At 42.7% G+C, this 17,316-nt stretch overlaps 2 protein-coding genes and 1 long non-coding RNA gene across 3 annotated transcripts; 1 reads left to right on the forward strand and 2 right to left on the reverse strand.

The window, feature by feature from the left end:
* Nucleotides 1-988: 988 nt before the first annotated feature.
* On the forward strand, nucleotides 989-5,165 carry LOC127783607 (uncharacterized). Its single transcript, XM_052310800.1, has 7 exons — nucleotides 989-1,526; nucleotides 2,062-2,369; nucleotides 2,512-3,228; nucleotides 3,717-3,845; nucleotides 3,973-4,176; nucleotides 4,481-4,681; nucleotides 4,816-5,165. The coding sequence occupies exons 1-7, from the start codon at nucleotides 1,259-1,261 to the stop codon at nucleotides 4,939-4,941; spliced, it is 1,953 nt and encodes a 650-aa protein (XP_052166760.1). The 5' UTR covers nucleotides 989-1,258; the 3' UTR covers nucleotides 4,942-5,165.
* Nucleotides 5,166-5,320: 155 nt separating this feature from the next.
* On the reverse strand, nucleotides 5,321-9,572 carry LOC127783617 (uncharacterized). The gene is made up of 5 exons (XR_008019362.1): nucleotides 9,135-9,572; nucleotides 8,889-8,964; nucleotides 8,164-8,292; nucleotides 7,380-7,469; nucleotides 5,321-6,585 (listed from the first exon to the last, which is right to left on the reverse strand). It is a non-coding gene; the product is annotated as an uncharacterized LOC127783617 (long non-coding RNA).
* A 1,000-nt stretch (nucleotides 9,573-10,572) lies between these two features.
* On the reverse strand, nucleotides 10,573-17,069 carry LOC127757319 (potassium channel AKT1). Its single transcript, XM_052282831.1, has 11 exons — nucleotides 16,487-17,069; nucleotides 14,660-15,025; nucleotides 14,423-14,480; nucleotides 14,020-14,337; nucleotides 13,674-13,919; nucleotides 13,480-13,578; nucleotides 13,288-13,320; nucleotides 13,017-13,202; nucleotides 12,391-12,588; nucleotides 12,218-12,293; nucleotides 10,573-11,870 (listed from the first exon to the last, which is right to left on the reverse strand). The coding sequence occupies exons 1-11, from the start codon at nucleotides 16,789-16,791 to the stop codon at nucleotides 10,948-10,950; spliced, it is 2,808 nt and encodes a 935-aa protein (XP_052138791.1). The 5' UTR covers nucleotides 16,792-17,069; the 3' UTR covers nucleotides 10,573-10,947.
* Between the last annotated feature and the right edge of the window lie 247 nt (nucleotides 17,070-17,316).

The raw sequence follows: 17,316 nt of genomic DNA on the forward strand, positions 1-17,316 counted from the left end.
CCCCCGTCCCGTGCTGCCGCGTGAGGCGGCGACCGTGCGGGCCGGCGGGGCACTACACTGTTGCTGCCGCGCTGCGGTTGCCGGCCGGCCGGGGTCCGTGTAGTGGTGGCAGCATCGGATGACCATAGGCACAGTAGGCGATAGGACCGCCTCCTTTTGCCGCACAAAGGCGGGAAATCCTCTATCTTCTTCTGATAAGTTCGGTAAAAAAAAACTTCTGGCCAGTTTACTACCACTTCGCTAGCTCTGTAATCTCGCTGGAGAAGAGGGAGGAGGAGTTTCACCGAAGAGGAAATAGTAGTGGGCACGTGGGAAAATCTCGATAGACAACGGTGGAAATGCCACTAGGATTAGATTTGGAACTTGGGAATTAAAACAGAGGGAATGTTGTGCATTAATATGATATGAAATCATTTACTTCCCGTGTATTTTTGTCAATAATGGTATCTGTAGAGTTCATTTTTTTATCTGGTATTTCCTTGCACAAAATGGAGTTTACAAATTATAAGGGGAGCCAGGCCAAGGTATGCCTTCTAGACATAGTATTTCCTTGTTTCATTGTTTGTATTTTACCAAAGTACAAGTATAGTAGTACGAATATTATGTACAACTCTGAAGGCTTGCAAGCAGGGCTTTTCTGCCTACAGAGCTACTACGTGTATTTTTCTTGTTAAATCTACACACATGACACACCTACAAAGCAACATTCTGTTGTAACTGAAAACCCCTATCTGTCCAAATGCAAAAGCCTGAGCCTGCTGCTGTGAATGACAGCAGGATGGACAGAAAAAAAAAAGGAACCCAAACAACAACACAAGGAGGAAACCAGAACATGCAGACAACACAAGCAACTGGCTCCTCTCCTCTCCTCCTACCGTTCAGTTAGCAGAGTTAACAATGTGATTAGCTGCGTACTGGAGGACTACTACTAGCGGACACAAAGCCCCACTAAAGTATTCATTCGTTCACAATTCACAAGCCGTCAAGCACTGTGCCATTATCCCCAATAAGTAGTACTCCACCACGCCTTCTCTCTTTCTTCCTCTCCTCTCCTCTCCTCCGCTTCACCTCCGTTTCTTTCATCGTCTATCTCTTTCTCCCCAACACAGCGGGCGAACCAAAACCGTCGTCTCGCCGGGGTCCGGGACCACCTCGTCGCATGCGCGCTGGGTCGTAGACTTGGCCGCCGGCGATCGCCGGAGTTGGGGAGCGCGGCGGCGGCGGTTCCGCGCTCGCCGGAGCGAGGGGTGGGTGGAGGATGGCGGCGGGAGGGAAGGGGTGGGTGGAGAGGGCGCGGCGCGGGGTGAAGACGGCGTGGTTCATGGTGGCCATGGTGGCGTCGCTGCTGATGGCGTCGGCGCCGGCGCTGGTGGCCGCCGGCGACGTGGCCGTCGCGCTGTGGCTCGAGGTGCGGCTCGGGTGCCTCCGCTGCCACGGCCTGCGCGGCCACCTCGAGCGTTACGGCTTCCGGAGCTCGCTCGTGGACATACCGCTTGTCTCCATCGCTCGATCCGTCGTCATTACCTGTAAGCAGCGACTAGCTCCCCTCATTGCTGTTCTAATGCGCTCGCAGGATATTGGGGAATCTGTTCGTATGAGTTGGATTTCTTTTCATCTTCTGAGAATTTTTGTATTGGTTATGTGTGTTATTTTTTTTAATATTCTAATTTCATTATATTTTGGGATATGGGATTTCCCTCAAGATTCTTTATTTTTTCCCTTTTTGTATGGGGATTTGTCCATCTGAAAGCTACAGTTCTTGCTACGTCTGTGCTTGTCTTCATTCGTAGACGAAAGGATGAAACTTTCGTGAAAAAAACCGTGTCTATTTCTAAAGCTATTAATCTGATTTCGTATCTGTTGCCTGCTATTCTTTTCACTTTCCGTATTTGAATTCAGTTAAATCCCGTCATTTGATTCGCTGAATTAGTAATAGATTTGCTGAATCTGTTGCCTACTATTTCCCGGCAGTTTGAAGTGCGCGCCAACAAATTTCCGCACTCGGATTTGGGGAGAAAAACTACGAGATGCGACTAACAGATCCGATGTTTGCTCGTGCAGGTGTATACCTCATGTCTGATGCTTCTGGTCTCTCCCATGGCCCGTACCTTGGAACAGCAACTTGCTGTTCCCTGGCTTCTCTGCTCATCTTGTTGATTAAGGCCAGCGTTTACAGTCCGGCGCAGGAGATTGGGCCTGAGCTCTCGCCGTCATTGGCGGATCACAAGCTCAGTCTCAAGAAGCTATCGGGAATGCCGGTGCTTTTCCTGTCCTCCTTGGTCTTTGCTCTTGGCCATGTTGTTGTCGCTTACAGGACAAGCTGCAGGGCTCGGCGGAAGCTGCTTATCCATGGCATTGACCCTGAATCGGTATGACTTACATCCGTTTGCCTTCTAAATCTCACTAAGTGATCAATTGTAGAAACAGGGGCATGTATGCTAGTATTTTCTTGCATCCGTTGTGCTTTTCTTTTGCAATGTTTGATGTTTTCGTGGGTTGTGCTGCTTTCAGATTCTGGCATACAAGAATGCATATCCTGGATGCTACAAGACTCCTCGATCTCCCACACCATACAGTGGAAAATTTTATTCTAGGAGTGACAGTGAGACGAAGAGAAAATCTGTTGCTCACGACGATAGGGATATTCCAATCAGTTTCCTTGCAGACGGTGATAGCATGTTCATTGCTTGCCAGGGGATCACTGTGCATTACAAACTTTCCGATCCATCGAGTTGCATATCTTCAGCTACAGACACTTTTCCAGAAATCCATCATGATGTTATTTCAGCAAGCATTTCTCCTAGAAGACAGAGACATGATAGCCCACCATCAGCCTCCACTAATACCCGTCGTCTTTTGAATAGGAGCTTCAGCCATCAATACCATCAGACATCGCTATATGCACCATTGTTGGTAGAGCCAGTGACCTCTCCAACTTTGTCGGATGACACCCCTGTTCTTAGTGTTGATGATGGCAGTGCTGATGTATGTTTGAAACCTATGGGATTTGATCTTGAGGCTGGAGAACAGGGGAAATTTGCTGTTGTTTTGGTGCATGGGTTTGGAGGTGGGGTGTTCTCATGGAGACACGTTACAAATTTGCTTTCTCGTCAAGTGGGTTGCACTGTGCTGGCCTTCGATCGCCCTGGATGGGGGTTAACATCTCGACCTCGCAGAAAGGATTGGGAAGACAAAAATCTACCAAATCCGTATGAGCTTGGATCTCAGGTGATTCTTCTTACCATATACTAGATTGCGCACTGCCCAATAGCAACAAGTGCTTGCAGCACTTGCCCTAATGTTCTTTGCACTAGCTACTAGATATGTTGCAATATCCCATACTCATTCCATGGAATTTGTTATAAGCATGACTGACTGAATGTAAATATGTTACTGCATGTGTTTTCTCTTAGAACTATACTTATCTTTGGGATTATGTCTTCTATGTACCATAATTCTGTGTGACAACAGCTTTTCCATTACAAATAGTTGAGTACAATCTTCTGAAGTTCTTTTTTTTCCTTAGGTACATCCTATCTTACAAATATTCATCTAAGGGAATGCTCTTCTACTGTAACAACTATTAATCTTTTAACTAATATTACTATATCCAGTTATGTTTGCAACATATTTTCCGGCAGCATTAACGCTATATTTCTTCGCTGTACTTGGAAAACTCAGAACTTTAAGAACAACGCTTTGTATGCCTTCTGCAGGTTGATCTTCTTATTTCATTTTGCTCGGACATGGGCTTACGCTCTGTGGTTTTAGTTGGTCATGATGATGGGGGCCTGCTTGCCCTAAAAGCTGCAGAAAAGTTGCGAGCATCTGGAGATTCAAGAAAGGTAACTGCCTTGTGACCTTCTGTTCATTTTTCTTTTGTGAACTTTAGTAGCTTATCAGACTGTTTGCTTGATGAAAGTCTATCCTTCTGGTAATAATCATTTTAAATGCCTCCTTGTTTTTTCTTAGGTTGAAGTGAAGGGAGTTGTGCTTATAGGTGTAAGCTTATCAAGAGAAGTCATTCCTGCATTTGCTCGTATACTCCTGCATACCCCTCTAAGGAAAAAGCACATGGTACGGCCACTGTTACGTACTGAAATCACTCAGGTGATCAATAGACGTGCATGGTTTGATGCTACCAAGTTAACAACAGATGTTCTGAACCTCTACAAGGTACACACTTTTAATAATTTTCATTCCCTTCAGTGTGTTGTCAAACCATTAGTACGCAATCTATCTCTGGAAGAGTTTGGTCACTAAAAGCACATAGGGAGCGTTATATCATTTGCAAATAATCTATTTATCATTCCACCACATATTGTCTGAATGCAAGGAAAGTGGAACTTTTCTTGCATGTTGTTAGTTATTTATTGTCTTCCTGTTCCTTGATGCTAAATTAAATGTTTTAACATGCATCCTTTCACTTATTCTGTGAACATGAACTACGAACTGACTTGAAATGGGTTTTTACATTTAGGCTCCACTATTTGTTGAAGGCTGGGATGAAGCTCTCCATGAAGTAGGACGTCTTTCTTTCTCGACTGTCCTATCATCAAAAAGAGCAGCAGATTTACTAAGATCAGTGGAAGACCTCCCTGTTCTGGTTGTAGCAGGCTCTGAGGATGCTCTTGTTTCTTCGAAGTCAACGCAAGTAATGGCTTCAAGGCTTGTAAATTCTGTAAGTAATCTTGAGTCCCTTTGCCTCAGTATAGTGAATCTGCTTCTGAAGAGGACTCTTGCATGATACTCTATATTACTTCCCTGTTAGGGTTACTCCATACATTGTGCCAATGAGTTCTTGTTATTTTGCAGAGGCTGGTAACGATATCAAATTGTGGGCATTTGCCACATGAGGAGTGTCCCAAGGCATTGCTTTCGGCTCTTTCTCCATTCATATCAGGACTGGTGTCATCAGATGATTCATTGCAAAGATTGTAGCATACTAGTTCTTTTCGTTTTGCCTTTTGCCCTGTCTTTCTGTCCTCTACACTGAGTAGATCTCTCTAGTTGGTGTGAGTTTGTGTGAGCCAATGTAGTGCAGTAGTGGAGCCTGACCCAAAATCTCAAGGGTTCCTAGAGCTCCTCTAATTTTTTGCCCCATGTAATGATACCTCCGAATGATTTCAATTAAGCAAGTTGAATCTGTACAGCACAGGCTTGCTGTGTTCAGTTCATGTCTACTCCAGCTCCAGCTGTCATATATCAGCTAACTACTGACTACTAGTAATATGCCCGTGCTAAACGCTACGGTGCAACTCTATTTGTCTTTAATAATTTTTAAAATTTTCATGTTTAGCAAAAAAATATTATTATATGAACTGTGCATTTGAGCTTTAATTCAATTTATATCATACATCAAATATATTGCAAGTAAAATATTAGAATAGGATGTACCAATATATTTGTGCCCCATGTCATAATGCATAATAATATGATATTAAAGATATATGATAATGCATTTATCTGTGCCTTAAGATGTATGATAAACGTGACAGATCAAAGACACTTAGGTTGAGTATTGCATATAAGTATTTATCATGGGTATTTTAGTTGTTAATGGGCCATTACAGGATTTGGACCATACACATAAGTTTGACATCTAGCGGTCCTTTACTCCTTTATCATGACTGAATAGGCAACATAATAGCAAATTAGCAATACTGGTTTCTTATATTAATTATATTTGCTTTTTTTATACGCTTTCATGTTCATAAATCAATATTCATGTGATTGGTCAGCTCTTTAAATTAATGGAGCCCTGAAGCAAATAAAATGTGTTTGATCTAAAGCAAAGAATTACATGTGTTTGATCTAAAGCAAAAGAATTACAGAAATCAATAGTGCTACACAACGTCAGAAAATTGGCCGACCTAATTTATTTATGTGAGATCTAAACCACAATTGGTGTGTGATGTGTCTCCTTATATAAGAAGACATGGAAAACAAATATAAAGGAACATTGCTATGCATCCAACCGTGCCAAACAAATACATAGTAGTTCAACAGGAGGTAGAGCACATTTGTATAGGTCCCAGAAATCAACTCAATCACAAGCAATACTGAATAGGCATCATAACAACAAAGTTTCATCGAATTTGGTTGTGCATTTCACAAGCAGTACTGAATAGGCCCGAACGACATTGTTTACTGAATTTTCTTGTGTAATTCACAAGAAATGTTATTTTATTCTAAAGCCAAAACACAATAGTGATAATACTAAATCATGGTTCCTTCTCGGTTGCTTCATCGGAGACGTCGTCATTGCAGATCTTCATTGTTATCTCGATAGGAGAAGACCAGCGAGGATCATACCCTTCTCCCACCTTCCTTTTCTCACTGTATCCTTTTTCTACCTTCTTGCACTTGTAGTCTTCCATGGAACTCTCAACACGCCGGCAACCATCACGTATGTATTGAAACATCATCATGATGGCATTCGCGTGGCCCATGTAATAATTCCCCTTGTTTGGTGTTTGCCCTGACGAAGGCTGCACCTTCGCATCATCCTTGGAGTTCATTGAGTCCTTAGGTGTGGACTTGATGTGGTGAAAAATCCACATCATCCATGGATGCCATGCCTTACTACAATACAGAAGAAGTAGGAGATCAATAGGTGTAAACTAAAGTATATAATAATTTCCAACACATAAGAGATAGTTTGGAGAACGATATCAAGATGATGAGTTGAAGTTGAGCAGTCGTATGCAGCCGGCTAAGGAGGATCAGTAATATTTTTTGGATCACACTCCTTTACCCACATATATATAGGCTAAGGAGGATAATGTTACCATTGTTGCTATCATGATATCTATGGAAAGACATAACAATATTGCCTTGTATGTCTTGTGAGTTGACATGTATGGGCATGTAATACATGGAAATATTGCCAAAATAGCATCTGACAGAGATTTGGATATGATTTGCTAACCTTTACTCTGATCTGCTGCATGATAGCGTAATTGATAGAGATTTGGATATGATTTGCCAATAATATTTCAAGCTTGCTGCTACGAAGATAAATAATAATAATAATTTGTTTTAATCATTGATCATTACAAATGCTCAGGAAAGCTGACATGATTTGCAGTATAGTGCGCCTAAAATTAATTAACAATCAATTACAAATGAAGTCAATTGCCAAGAATGATTCGCAATTAGCATTATCTGTTGTAGGTACTGTTTACTTCAGACAAGGGTGGTGATGATCCATTCAAGTAATTTCAGTCCAGCTCGGTACATGGTGAACATTTCTTTATTCAAATTAAAGCAAAGACACAATGCAAAACATACTGTTTAATAATGCACAAGTGAACATTTGTTTATTTTCAACAATGCAAAACATAATGTTTAATACTGTTTTAGAGTAACTTTGATACCTTGAATAACTGGAGTGAAGTAGTCAACAGCAGAGCAGGAGTCCTCAAATATTAGATCCTTCAATCAGATTTTTCCTGATTCATGCAACACTGTAAACGTAGGATACAAGGAAAATTTAATAAATGATCTGTGAACGTAGGATACAAGAAAAAATAGGAACTACATGAACAATCTATTTAAATCCATGGTTGTGGAACTGCAGCAGGTTAGGTTCGTAAAAAGTGGTTAACTCAAATACCAACACTCTTCAATTATTTGCCCTAGAGAAAGAAAAATAGGTTCATCTATTCTGTAGGATATAGTTATTTATATGAACTGAACGACATAAGAATTTAGAGTCAATTGCAAGAAAAACTAAAGGTACTGCATATACCATCTACTTCTTAGATCCCAGATTGATTAGGATGACCGGGCTTTAACAGGGAAGCATATATGTGAAATCAAAATGCTGGTCTGTCAATGTACTTGTTCACAATGTGATGTGCATGTCACACCGTGAAATCAAAATCATTAATGCATGACTACACTGTGGTGTGCATGTGAAATTGAGCAAAATTTTGCAGTATTACATTTGGAACAGGGTTAAGCTTTTCCAAGAAAAAGATTGGTCAATCCCTCAAAAGAAAATATGGTTGGCACAGTAATCAGGGCAATTTTTTTTTCTTGATTTGTAAACCGGATGCAGGCAATTTTAAACATCAGATTCTACAACAGTGCGAAGATTGACCCACGAAGTATACATTTGCACTGTTTGTAAGGGGTAATCATTATGGAAGAAATTACCTATACCAAACAGAAATTTAGTAGAATCAGCCAAAAATTTCGTTGATTGTGCAGCAAACAATAGCAGTTGACATGGTGTCCTGTCAGCCTGAATTTTTCAATTTTTCTTCGGCAATCTGAATTGTCGTCCTATAGATTAAATCATTTGAAATGAAAGGTTAAGTTAGTTTGCTAGATATAAGCAATCACATAGAAAAATTGACACAATAGAATTATCTGAGGTAGGCCATTTCTTCCCCACAATTTTACAATGAAAGATTGACGATAAATGTTTACAAGATGTGAAGTATCTCATCCAATGACAACAATGAAACCCCCCCCAAAAAAAAAAAATCCTACCACACGAATGAGATTAATACGTGAAATTTAGTTGAAATGCAAAACAGGCTTTGAATTAGAGTTTTGCATCACAGATATCCATGCACAGTGAACAATGTTTGATAATGAACAATGGGGATTTAGTCAACAAAGGGGATTCCTAAAGCCATTATGCATCTCTATGAACAGTGGTGGAGGACGGAAAAAAAATTTAGGTGTGGCCAATAAACTACCACACACGAGAGTTAACACAGAACAAGAATTAAGAAAAAAAAAATTCAATGCACAATATTGTACAATGTAACATTATATCAGCAAGTCATAGTAACAAGCACTTAATCACAAGTTCACAATTCATCATCCATTTGCAAATAAGTGTAAATATAAAGGTAGGTACTCAAAAATACCTCAAGATTCACTGATTCAAGCTTTCAGCCGTACATCACATATATGAACTAATGAGGATAGATACATATGTAGAATCTGAAAAACAAATAGCAAAGATTGATTAGTTTGATAAGATAAAAAGCAATGAGTGAAACAAAATGTACAAGCATCCTAAAAATAAAATATTTAATTGCAATTTCAGTAATAAATTTGTACACTTTGAAATTGCAATGTTCTAAAATTGTCAAATAAAAAAAAAGTACAACCTCTTTGTGATGCCAGTGCCTTCCCTTTTCTCTTTCTGTCCATTTTCTGCTGATGGGAGATTGGGCGTGATGGCCTGATGGCTGCTACTGCTTCTGCTTGCCTTGCTTGCTGCTTGGTGCTGCTGCGCCATCCGCCCTGCCCCTGCCCTGCTTGGCGCCTGTGCTGCACGCCTGCGCGGCTGCGCCCCACCACGCGAGGAAGGTCTCGGCAGCTACCAGGCGAGGAAGGCGTCGGCGGCGACGTGAATCGGTGGCGGTGAGACGACGGATGCGATGACGGCGGAGCGGTGGCAGTCGAGGGCGGCGGCGACGGCGGTGGTGCGGGGATCGGTGGCGGAGACGACGGATGCGAAGACGGCGGAGCGGCGACAGTCGAGGGCGGTGGCGCTGCGTGAGTCGGGGTTGGGGAGGGGCGGCGGCGCGTGAGAGCGATAGAGAGGGGGCGAAGAGGAGCGCGCAATCGAGGGAGGTGGGAGGTGGGAGCGATCTCAATCGTTGAGATTTCACCGAGGCAATCTGGACCGTTGAGTGATGAATGAAAGAATAAGTGAAAGTATTTGTTGAACTATAGGGTAGATGACTACACATTTCAACGGAGCAAATTTCGGATGAAATCTGAACAGCTGTGGCGAGTTGGTGTTTTAATTCTTTAATTTACTGAAGTCCTACTATCTAGTAGTAGTTCATTTACCGAAAATGACATGTCTGTCCTTTGTGTTACTGTGTATCTTTGGACTCTGACAGCATTGGGCTACAGAGAATGTGTTTTTCAAGAAAAAAATACGGTTGGTACCGTAGGAGTATGTATTTGTGCCAGTTGGCAGCAGCATCTGTTTTCTATCTTTGGAAGAACTTGTTGGTTTTGGGTCTATAACTTGTGTTAAATTGTCATTGCTCTTTTTGATGTTACATTACCATGTGAAGTTGTCAGCATTAAACATTTCATACATGAGCATGATGTACAATGATGTTCCACAGATGCACAGACAGGCCACCTCAATTTTTTTTAATATAGAACTGTTTTAATTCAGCCAAATTTTGTTCAAATAAAAAGGTTTGATTTTTAACCCCCCTTTTTTTTGAACTTTTCATTCATTTGCCCCTGTCAAATATTTATGATTCTCGCAATTTGTAAGATTTGAATTTAGAATTTTTAAAAATTCAGCCAAAATTTGTTAAAATTTTAATTTATTTAATTAAATATTTTTAATCAAAATTTTCCACTATATCGTTCCCCAAAATTGTTTCCTACTTAATATAATCGGTTATGCAGCTTGGTATGGTGGTAAAATCATCATTTCCAAAAATTCATTTCTCTAGAGGCAAAGATGCTAAAACTACCTCCGCCCCAAAATTCGAGTTATATTTCAGGATAGGGGAGTAAAACATTCCGTCAGTACGTAACTGTTCTGTTCCAACCGAAGGTTGATTCCATGAGTTAAAATCACCCAAATCAATAAGTGAAGGTGAGAATAATAATGAAGCACTGGTACATTCTTTGGACTTTTCCTTCAAAAATTAGAAAAGCGTAAAACTGTACATGCCAGCAGATCAACTTGCCAACTAAAACAAAAACAGGCTAACATCACAACACGCTATAACAAAATCAAATTCTTACGCTTCTCTACTTACGAACACCGGACGTAACCCATCAATTTCACCATCTCTTCATGGTGGAATAACTATACCAATGATTTCCAGTTATTCCTTAGCTAACCGTTGGACTCCGGGGTAAATTCTATCTCCCCTTTCTTGGAAATCAACAGTAAACAACCAAAAAAGAAAAAGAAAAAAAAAACACACAACTCCTTTACTAGCTCTTGCATTTCATCTTCTCTGCATCCCATTCATCACTGACGAGCACAAGATGATCGCCGTCTCTGATGAGCTCCACCTCGTCAACCTCGGCGCCCTCCACGGTGAGAACCTTGGTTGGCGCGAAGTCGAACTTCTTGGCGCCGAGCTCGAGGAGCATGTCCAGCGTCTGAGGCAGGAGCACGAGCTTCCCGGCGGTGTTCCCTTTCTCGGGGCAGCTGATCGTCACCCTGATGACGGCGTTGCGGCTGCCGCTGCTCGGGTTCGGGGAGCCCGTCGCCGCGAGGCCACCCCTCGAGAGCGGGTGGTCGGTCTCCCGCTGCGCCTGCGACGACGAGATGACCCCGAAGAGGGAGTTCTGGAAGGTGACCCGCTTCCTCCGGAGCTTCTCGGGGAGAACCCGGCTGGGCAGGTCGGCGTCTTCGTGGATCATGTTCTTCATCATGGGCTCGCTGTTGAACCTCCCGATCAGTGATGCCGCCGCCGCCGCCGGCGCCACCCTGGTGGTGGTGGAGCTTGGGACGTGATGGTGGCCACTCGCCGTCGCCGCCTTGCGCGACCGGAACAGGAGCTGGATGTCGTCGTGGCCCTGCTGCTCGGCGAGGGCTCTCGGGGTCCAGCCGTTGCCGTCCTGCTTGTCGATGTCGGCTCCGTGTTCCAGCAAGAGCTCGGCCATCTGGACGTTGCCGTCGCAGACGGCGCGGTGCAGGGCGGTGATCCCGTCCCGGCGAGCCCTGTTCACGTCGCCTCCGTAGTGAATGATGTCGTTGAGCAGCTCGGTGTCGCTCTCCTCCACGGCGATGCAAGCGTATAAGCCCGTGTCACCCGACGACAGATCCGCGCCGCCTTCGACTAATAGTTGCACGACGGCGGCGTGCTTCTCACACAGCGCTTCCCACAGTGGAACTTTTCCTTCTGAGTCTGGAAAATGGAAAAGAAAATCGTGGCATGTCAGATGGTGTATTGAACATCTGTATATAAGACTCATCACTCATGGAGTTAATTACATCGACGCACAAAACTTTTGCGTCTTCGCAAAAACTCATGGAGCAAATTCTATTAAGTAAATCAGTAAGTTCTAGATGTTAGATTGGTAGAAAATTCAACAGGAATTTTGCAAGCAAGTTTAGCCTCGTAAGATTTACAGGTGACGTGAGGCCATGACATATTGCAGGGTTTGGATATAACATCCAGCTGTTCATACCATTTAACTCTTACAGTTAAATTGTACACTATATGCTGTCAAAATTTTCCAGTTTTCGGCATACCTCTGGCATTTGGATCAGCTCCATATTCTAATAGAAGCCTGACGCATTGCTCGTTTCCTTTGGAAGCAGCTATATGCTGTTAATCATGAACATTTGAAAGTGGTAACTTTCTTGGTCAGCATAAGTCCATAGAAAAATAAACAACACAGATACGTATAGTTGACTAAACTGACCAGTGCGGTATGCCCATCATTATCTGACTCATTTGGATCCATACCACGCTTAAGAAGTTGATGCAACAAAAAATCATCTCCTCTAGTTACTGCAAAACAGAGTGTAATTGGCAAATCCAGATTTCCCCGAGCTAGCATACTCTCTATCTCCTTTACGACACCAGCCATTACACTGTTCTCCTTCTGCTCTTTAAGGAACTGCATCAGAAAAAAAAAACAGTGGATCTCAGTACTGCTCAAAATACTGCACGACATAAAGCATGATAAATGTCAATGAAGCAAAAACAAAATAAACAGCCCTTATCCAGATCACAACAGACAACAGTGAACATCAAGTCTGATAGTCGCAGAACAGTCGACATATTTTTTAGATAATGGCAGAACAGTCGACATGAATAAACAATTTCTGTGTTCAAGATAATCTAGTGGCTATATGAGGGAATACTAGTTTAACTTCACATATTGTTAAACAAGATGATGCAGGTTCCAGGGTGGTTCGATTTAGGAGTTACTACAGAGCTAGTTTCAGTGGTCAGGTTACCACTCTGAATATGAAAAATCTTTCTACAAATGCAAACATATGCGATAAATGTTACAGAGAAGAGACCAACAAATAAATGGTAGACCTGAATAAGGTTGTTCATTATGATAGTTCCATCCCCAACATTGGATTGAACAATGCTGAGAAAAGCTGTACGATTCAAACGCAACAACTGGCACAAGGATCTTGTTCGAACTGTGAATAGCTGAGGTCTGTAGCAAAGAACCCCAATTTCTCCAACAACTTCTCCTGACTTAGCCACTTGTATCACCTGCAGAATTCCAAGTTATCATATTTAGGACCAATTGATGCACGAGTTCATTTGGAATTAAGTCTCAAAGCAACAGAAGTCTTGCCTGGTCTGCACTATTTTGCTGCTCTACTAACTCCTGCAAAAGTGACTCGAATTTCAGAATGACCATTTATATAACTAAAACTGATATCAGTACTGATAGCTCAATTACTCCTACTTTTTCAACTGCACTCTCTGAAGCTTAGTATTATATCAACTTGGAAATAACAAAGTAGTTATTAAAGAGTATTCTTACCACACTACCAGAAACTAAGATGTAGAAGTCAGTGGGTGCTTCATTCTGCAAAATCACATCCTCCCTAGGTGGAAAATATTCAGCTTTCATCTCCGAAACCTTAAAAACGAAATCAAGTAAAAGAACCAGATAAGCATATTCTGTAACAGTACGCAACTACAAAAACACAGCTACAGAAAGAACTATATCCTTACCAGTTGAAAAATCAGATCATTTGAGACTCCTTGAAACAGGTAAACATTTTGAACCAGATGGAAGAACAGATATTGAGAAATGCTAGATTTAATAGCTTTAGGCAGTGAATCAAGGATCTCTTGTTGTTGAAGACCTTCTGAATCTGTCCTGTATTTTAAGCTAATATGTGAAATCATCTGATCTTGCAGCCGAGGTGGTAGCTGATTTCTTACTCCAAAGCTTGTTGCTGCTTGGATTGTATCCCTCTTTTAGTACAAAACATAACAAACACTACTTGTTAGAATCAAACTTTAAAAGAGCAGTTAGATGCAAGTATCAACCAAAGGTTGAACAAAAAGAACTCACATAGTTTCGAGTACGACTAGTGCCATGGACAACCAAATTGGTCATGTTACCGATCAAATAAGCGGTCAAACCAAGGTTAAAGAGCATGTAGAAAATGTTGAAGATCATCTCCCTTGTATTTTCTGCATGTAGATCCCCATAGCCCACGGTGGTAAGAGTGGTGATTGACCAATAGACTGATGTTACGTAGCGAATCCATAAGCTCCGTTCATGGAAATCTGCCATGTAATTGCCAATCCACGTAGAAGTTGGGACGGGGTACCTATCAGCAAGAAGATAGTAGAAGCATGCCGCACAGTGCACAGCAAAAAGTGTGACCTGCAATATCAAAGGATGAGAAAATGGGATGTTCCACAAAAATGTTAAAACTTCACAGGAAAATAACATAAATACAGTCACTTACACAAATGAGCTTTGCACATCGAACCCAGAAGTAATTGAAGTGTCTATCCTTCTCCAACCTAGAAAAAGTGAAAAGTGTTAAGTTTACTACACAAATTGAAAAGGCGAAAATGGCAGTGGCTCTAGCCTAATTAATACTATGTTTTAACCGAGTTCAGTCAGGTTCAGATTGAAATGTTGGACCCCAAAACAGAATGTATATCATAGAATCTTCTATATGTGCACGATAAAAACATACCTAGAAAACAGAGAGCTGACTCTGCGGAGACGCCACAGACGAAGCATGTTGAAAAATCCATATGACCTAAGCTTTGAAGGTAGTATCCTGCGAGCAAATTCTGATGGGATGGTGGAGGCCACGTCAAGAACAAGCCATGTGGTACTATAACGCCATGCGATCTTCTTTGGATCATCTTCAAGCATATAGCTCATTTTATCCAAATAAGCCACAAAGAAGGTCAGAATGATGTCAACCGCGAAGAATGCATTCACCACATTGTCGGCTGTAGCTAGAGCCCCCGTAGGCTTCGGAATGAAGCCAAATTCAAATGGTGAGACCCACGCAGAGTAGACTACAAGAACTATGAGGAAAGTCTCCCAGATTCTGCATAGTATTAACAATTAAATGTTAGAATTACTCATTCTTCTGATTTCAATATTACAAAGTTTCTATTTGCTTTTCATACTGGCAAAAACACCATGCTTACAAAGGAAAAAACAATATATTCCTATAGGAAGAAGTCCATATACCCCCTAAACCATGAATGGAAGATATTTATATTGTGAAATCCATACACTAGCATTATATGCATAACATCATAATATAATATAACTTGCGGCCAAGGAATGACGAAATACAAATATGTCATCTTAGTCATTATAAGCATCCAAATACACGAAACCACTGTTCAAAAATCGAAACCACTGCAGGGGTTGCAAACTTTAGGGAGTTTGATGTTCGGTTTTAAAGTTTAGGGTATTAGATGGACTTTTGTTCAAAGTTCCGTGATTTCTTATTCCTGTACAAGTAATCTCTGTTTATTCAACGGTACTGTATATGTACTGGCCGTAACTCGGTGGCAAGTGGCAACTAGAAGTACCACAGAAACTACCGTACTACTTACTGTATACTGTGTATACAAGATTATCTCCGAAAGAGTGATCCGAAGAAAAATGGAGATTAATGTAATGCGATTTTATGATACTATCAAATAATAAATGGACAACAGAACTCTCACTAGACAAAAAAATATATTAATTGAATGATAGCACAGAATAACTTCAAATTGCAGAAGACTGTCATTGAGGCCGACAAAAAAGGTAATCTGAACAATTCGTAAAACCACTAAGTCCATAACTAAAATACAAGGTTATTAATCCTCGTCCGTCCAACGGCAAATAATTGCAGTAAACAAATCAGAAAAAGAGTTTTCCATGCGAGTTCCGTGAGAGAGCTCTTTCGACAACGAAGCATTGCGTAAAGAAGCGCAAAACGGGAGTACTAGAAATCCAGGAACGTCAGCATCAAAATCACGCTTTTCTTGTCGTTCCTCAAGGAAAAGAAAATCGAATAACTAAATAAAGCACTCACAAGCCATAGAATTAGCCATATTAAAACGGAGATAATGAGTACTATAAAAAGCAAGAAATAGACAAATCAATTATTCAGTCGAGGTCAAACCAGGAACAGTAAAAACAAAAACCTCTACTTCTCACTTCCGCGAAAACACATTAAAGACAATTTGCTGACAATTGCGGCAGCAAAGCAGCCATTAAAACAGAGGGAGAAAAAACAAAATTTCATGAGCAACCCATCTATTTCGTGACAACATATAATAACTCATTGGAATTAACAAGAGGCAGAACGAACCAATTCAGTGCCAACTATGAATACAAAAATAAAGCACTTCTGCGCTGACCATCACCAAAATTAAAGCTGTAATGCAGCCAGTATAGCAGGACTGTACACAAGAGACTGCGCAAGAAAAAAAAATCTGAAACAAAGCAGCGGCGAGAGTTGTGATGGCGATAGGGAAGAGAGAGACAGAGAAGGTTGCGAACTAACCTGTATCGGCGGTCGTAGGGGGAGATGATGAAGCGGCGGAGCTTGATGCGGCGGTTGCTCCGCGCGCCGAGCGACGGGAGGATGGCGCTGGAGATGCTGTAGTGGCTGCCGTCCCGCGACAGCTCCCTCTCGAGCGCCGGGTCCCCGCCGCCATGGCCCGCCCCCCACGGCCCGCACGCGGGCATCATCCTGCTGCGCCCGTCCCGCCTCACCTCGCTGGCCTCGAACGCGTCGCCGGCGCCGACCCTCCGGTTGCGGCCCCACGGCCCGCACGCCGCCATCCGAGCGGCGCCCCACCTCGCCATTGCGCTGCCCCTCGGCGGGCGCGCGTGCCTCCCCTCTCTCGGGTTTAATGGAGCGCCCACCCCCACAAGGCCCACAAATCTGGCGGCCTGCAAGGGAATCGCGGGGTGGGAATCTCTCGCCTTGAATACTAGAGAGAGAAGTTCTCGGTGATTCGGTTTTCTGGTAAGTGGAGGAGAGCCGACGCCCGACGGCGGCTGCGGCGGCGGCGAAGACGTGTCGCGGAAGAAGAGAAGAGAAGAGAGGAGAGGTGAGAGCTTCGATCGAGCTTGGTCGGGGTCACGCGCGGCTCGGGGCTGCTTTTATGGATGCGAGGGGAGGGGGAGAGACCTGGGGGGTGGGGGCCTCTGGGGCGGACGGACTGATGAGCGGCGACGAATCGGGAGGAGAGTCTGAAGGACGGTTTTGCCCCTGCGGGACTGGACGCGACGCGGCCGAGCCGCGAACCGGGGGTGACACGTTTTCTGGGGAGGACGGCAGAAGTAGTGGGGATGTCAGATGGCTCGGATCCGCCGGGTCTTGCCGTA

Source organism: Oryza glaberrima, chromosome 1 (genome assembly GCF_000147395.1).
Source record: "Oryza glaberrima chromosome 1, OglaRS2, whole genome shotgun sequence".
Classification (NCBI taxonomy): domain Eukaryota; kingdom Viridiplantae; phylum Streptophyta; class Magnoliopsida; order Poales; family Poaceae; genus Oryza; species Oryza glaberrima.